The sequence below is a fragment of the Gekko japonicus genome, unplaced genomic scaffold (genome assembly GCF_001447785.1).
Source record: "Gekko japonicus isolate JY-2015 unplaced genomic scaffold, Gekko_japonicus_V1.1 scaffold15, whole genome shotgun sequence".
NCBI lineage: Eukaryota > Metazoa > Chordata > Lepidosauria > Squamata > Gekkonidae > Gekko > Gekko japonicus.
In genome coordinates, this window is record NW_015165830.1 from 2,614,759 (window position 1) to 2,619,793 (window position 5,035).

Here is a 5,035-nt window from a genome sequence, read left to right on the forward strand (position 1 = left end):
TAAGACCAACAAAAGTTATGCGCTTACGTGTGCCTGCACACTTTTTCAAATACATTGGAATGAAAGGTAGAGTTCAAACTTATAGACAGAGGCTGAATTAACATGTAACATGAAGATGTTTTCAGATATGCAAAGACAAAACTAAATAACAAGCTAAGTTTATAAGGTCAACAGTTGTTTTGATTTAATTAAGGGGGGGGTAAAGCTTCTAGTTAGTACTGAATGTATTTATGATCTGCAAAGCTTCTAGTTAGTACTGAATGTATTTATGATCTGCTTTTCAGCCAGACTAGCCAGCAAAGCGGCTCTCCATCAATACCAATCTTTTAAAGTAAAATAACGCAGACTGCTTAGCTGCACTTGTGTTACTAGGCCACACGGTGTCAGGCTGAATCTGTCCTGCGAAAACTGTGGCTACTGCTCGATTCAGTCGCTGCATGCTGGCCGCGGAGAGGCGGAAATGCTCTCTCTCTCCCCCCCCCCCCCGGTCGGTCGTTCGTTTTCCCTCCTCTTTCCTAGCCAAGGGCGGATCTCGGGTCCCACCGGAATTGCAAGGGAAGCTTCACTCAGCGGAGCTGAGCACGGTAGCAGGATGGACACCCTGCAGAACCTGCGGGCCAGATTACTCCCGGCGCTGCGCCGTGTCAAGCCGGCTGTGAGACGAAACCTCACCCGACTCCACCCCCTGGCGCCAGACAGGCAAGCCGCTCTCTATGTCCATGTGAGTCCTCGCCTCCTCGGCGTGAAGGGAAGGCGTCCCGGGATTTTATCTTGCTGGATCTGCGCGTGCGTCTTTCGAACTCTTGCGCAGGCGCCGTGCTCCCTATGGCGCAGTTTATAGGTTGGGGCGGGACGATTTCATGTTTACCCGGATATAAAACTTTCGAGAATCTGGGCTTCAGTCTGGAAGCCTGAGATGAGAGAAACTGTAGCGGTTGTGTGGTTAATGCCCAGCTAACGCGAATTTGGTTCTAGTTCCATTTAAGTTCTCGTTCCTTTTTCTGCTGTATACCCCGTTCCCAAAATAAGGCTGACCCAGGGGCTACAGCTGAACTCTCGAGAACACTGACCGGACTAGAATCCCACAGGCGAAGCTTTTATCGCGCTTTGTGCATGTGCGAGGTGAGCTTTCTCCAGGGCCTGGGTGGCCTTTTTAGCAATTAACCCCCCCCCCCTCCATAGTTAACAGTTGAAGAAATCTGTTTCAGTGTGCATCTACATATGCTAAAGTCTTTCAGTTCTTGCTTATACCCAGAATTGAACTTTATTTTTCTTGGGGGTGCCAGAGGACTCAAACTCAGCTCTCACATCTGTTAACTCTTGTATTAACTGCTTTCATCCAATCTCAGCTACAATCGCCCACTTACTTATGCCTTGACTCTAACTAGCCCTTCCTGGCAACTAACCTCCTCTACCTATATGTAATGGTTGAAGAAGTTTTGTTTCATCGTATCTGAAGAAGTGTGAATGCACACAAAAGTTTATACTTTTAATAAAACTTTGGCCCCGTTCACACGCCGCGCTAAAGATACGGATGATAGGCGGATTTTCCGGGCGCGATCACACCACAACATCTGGGAAGTGTAGTGCACCCGTGGCTTCGTGCCAAAGATGCGGAGTAAAAAACTAGTACTTATGATGTACTAGGGGCAAGGGCGGGCTTCTGAACGCGTCCTGTCCTAGTCCCGTTGCAAACCGGTTAGGTTTTTTTTTAAAGTCCTCACAGGATGCGCACAAACGATAATGTGCATGCTCACTTTTTGGTGAGAAAAAAATATTCCCGTTTGCCATGGAAGCGGCACCTAGCGATTGCTGGTGTGATCGCGCCGCACCGTTTCTTTGCCACGCTGCAGGATAGCCATATGATCGGCACCTCACGCCCTAACCACAGGACCTCGACGGGACGTGTGATCCAGCAGCCACGCATTATTTTGCTCTGGGGCAAACTGCCCCCCCCCCACATTTTCCAGCCCGTGTGACCGGGCCCTTTGTTGGTCTGAAAGAGGCCACTGGACTCAAACTTTGTTCATTTTCTCCCTGCCAGTGTAGGGACTGTTGGGGGAAGCTGTAGGTTCAGGGGGGTTTAATAGGAAAATCGCACTAACTTTTTCTTCCCCTCTCTTCTAGTTAGCTAATAATGTTAGTTCAGGAGGTAGTCACCAGTGCCCTCATTTTAATTCTATTAGTTGACGATCCGTTCCTTCTCATCTCAGCTGCCCCTCTGAGGATTTAATTTTTGTTTTCCACAGAAAAGCAAGCTCAGCTACTCTGGAACAAAGTGCCAGGAGGGTGGAGGGAACACCCAGTGGGCTGAGTGTCAGTAGGAAAGGTCTGGCCTGATCCGGTTGTTCGTCTTCCCTCCTCTTTCCTAGCCAAGGGCGGATCTAGGGTTGCTAGTATTTTGCACAGAACTGTAAATGTCTCAGTAGCTTAGGATATCTCCACAGTGTAGCCTAGTTTTGAATATGATTGTCCTTGGGGGAGCTGTACTGTGGACTATCTGTGTATTGCTGTCTTCTTGGGAGATAAATTGGTTTGTTATAGACAGAGGCAGCAACGTCCTGGGGTGCCACTCCACCCACCCATTTCGTGGAAGGAAGGAAGCACAGTAGCCTTCAAAATGGGTGCTCTTTTCTGAGGGGTCCATTTTTTTAGTACTCTACAGTCCTTTGTTCTAAAGCTGGAAAGGCGATAAAGAGCATTTAGTGTTATGAGAAGATGGGCAGTGCTTTCAGTCTTCTAGGCATACCATGAAGGGAAATACAGAAAGACGACTACAAGGTGAAATGGGGAGGAGGCATCAGGCAAGAGGGTTGTGTGACCCATTCTTCTGAAAATGATTTAAAAGTATGATCAAATTGCATCTGAAAAACATTCAGTGCAGACCTTTGATAGCACATCACACCAGTACTCCTTTTATTTGCTTTCTTTATATTCTGTATCCAAAATGGCTTACATTATTCTCCAATTTATCTTCATAACAACCCCATGGGGTAAGTTCGGCTGAATGTGTGACTGGCCCAAGGTCACTCAGCAAGCTTCCATGGCAAAATGGGGGTTTGAGCTTGGGTCTCCCAAATCCTTTTCCAACCATTTGTGTATTCCTCTGATTTAGACTGAAATTTAAGGTTTTCACCTTGATATAAATTCTCAAGAGCTGGTGTGACTCCATTCATAAAAACTGAACCTGTTTCCCTTTTCCCTGACTCCTTAAAAGGCTTACTGTAATTCTGAGAAAAGCTAAGAATCTTAATACTTAGAACAGGTTGTATAAGGTGCCTGAGCTCTAGGCTATAGCAGTAAGAAAACAACACCCCAGAATATATTATCGCAAACATGGCCCTGACCTGGATAGCCCAGGCAAGCCTGATCTTGTCAGATCTTGGAAGCTAAGCAGGGTCGACTCTGGTGCAAGTACTTGGATAGGAGACCTCCCTGAAATACCAGAGGCCTAGGGAACTGTCCTTCTGAGAGGGACTTGCTGATAATCTCCCTTAGGGCATCTCGAAACCCATCACGGCCAGCTTTAATTAGCCATGATGGGCACGGGTCAAGGCAGCACATAGTAGGGTGTACAATTAAGAACAGTTTGTCAACTTCATCCAGGCTGAGCGGACTGAAATAATCCATAACCTGAGTAGAAGACATGCATGGAGCCTCGAGTTCACTTACTGTCTCAACTGTGGCGGGGAGGTTACGGTGGAGCGACAGGACTTTATCTGCAAAGTAGCTCGCAAAGGCCTCACAGCCAGTGTCCAATTCCCTAACATTTGGTCTGCCTTGTGACAGAACAGTCATAGACTGAATTATTCTAAATATCTGGGCTGGGCATGAGCACACAAATGCAGTCGTGGCTGCATAATACTCTCAGTGGCTTTGAGTGCCATCTAATAGGATCTCATAAACGTCCTATAAGATGTTCTTGTGGCTTCATCACAGGCGCACTGCTACTGTCTCTCTAGCCATCTTAGCCTTCACTTCATCAGCCACAACTCCTGGGTAAACCAAGGAGCCAGCCTAGAGTGAGGGCGCAGAGGGCATCCTGGAGCGATCTCATTGATGGCTGCTGAGAGTCAGCTGTGCCAATCCTCCACAAGCTCATCTAACGAGCTTCCAGGGGGCATCGGATACCACAGGACCATTTGAAACCACATAGGGTTCATTTGGCTCTGTGGGTGAGCTGAAAATTGCTCGCTGCCCAAACAGGGTCAGGGTGAAACATTCAGATGGGCCTTCAGGGCATGATGGTCCGACCATGGCACTGCTGAGGCAGTGACCCTGTCCACTGTGATGCCTGCCACAAAGATCAGATCGAGCATGTGTCCGGCCCGGTGAGTGGGAGTTGTTACACATTGGGAGAGTCCCAGCGCCATCACAGATGACACTAGGTCTATAGCCTGAGTGGAGGCCACATTGTCTGCATGGACACTGAAATCACGCAGGACAATCAGTCTAGGGCAGGGGTGGCGAACATGCGGCTCTCGAGCCGCATGCGGCTCCCGGCCAAAATGCATGCTGCTCCGCGCCCTTCCTCGGCTTCTCCCCAGCCTCGGTGTGGCGGCGAAAGAAGAAAGGACTCGCAAGGGGGCTTCTTCCCCCCCCTTCCTCCCCTCGTTTCTTTCTTTCCTTCAAGGTGGGGGGGGAGTCTATGGAGGGGGAGAAGCGACCGGGCCCGGAAAGGGGGGGGCGTGTGTGCGTGGTCGTCGTCAGTCGCTCCCCATTCGCACGCGCGCCCTCCCCCGCGCCATGAATGGCTCTTTTTTCCTATTAAGAAACAAGGCGCGCGCCGGGGAGGCTCTGGGCCACTGGCTGGCGCCGAGGAAGGAGCCCGGGCAAGAGCGAGCCGAGCTCCCTGCCAGCGATATCCACGCCCGAGCCGAGCTGGGCGAGAGAGGAGGGGGCGGGCTGCCGGGGCTCGCGATCCTATTAAGAAACAAGGCGCGCGCCGGGGAGGCTCTGGGCCACTGGCTGGCGCCGAGGAAGGAGCCCGGGCAAGAGCGAGCCGAGCTCCCTGCCAGCGATATCCACGCCCGAG

General features: G+C 50.3%; 1 protein-coding gene across 1 annotated transcript in view; it reads left to right on the forward strand.

Annotated features, from left to right (window-relative positions):
* The first annotated feature begins 497 nt into the window (after positions 1 to 497).
* RSAD1 (radical S-adenosyl methionine domain containing 1) overlaps positions 498 to 5,035 on the forward strand; it is a 24,526-nt gene continuing 19,988 nt past the window's right edge. Inside the window, exon 1 of the mRNA XM_015410754.1 lies at positions 498 to 721. Coding sequence (XP_015266240.1) covers positions 593 to 721 — 129 coding nt within the window. The 5' untranslated portion in view covers positions 498 to 592. The remainder of the gene's footprint in view (positions 722 to 5,035) is intronic.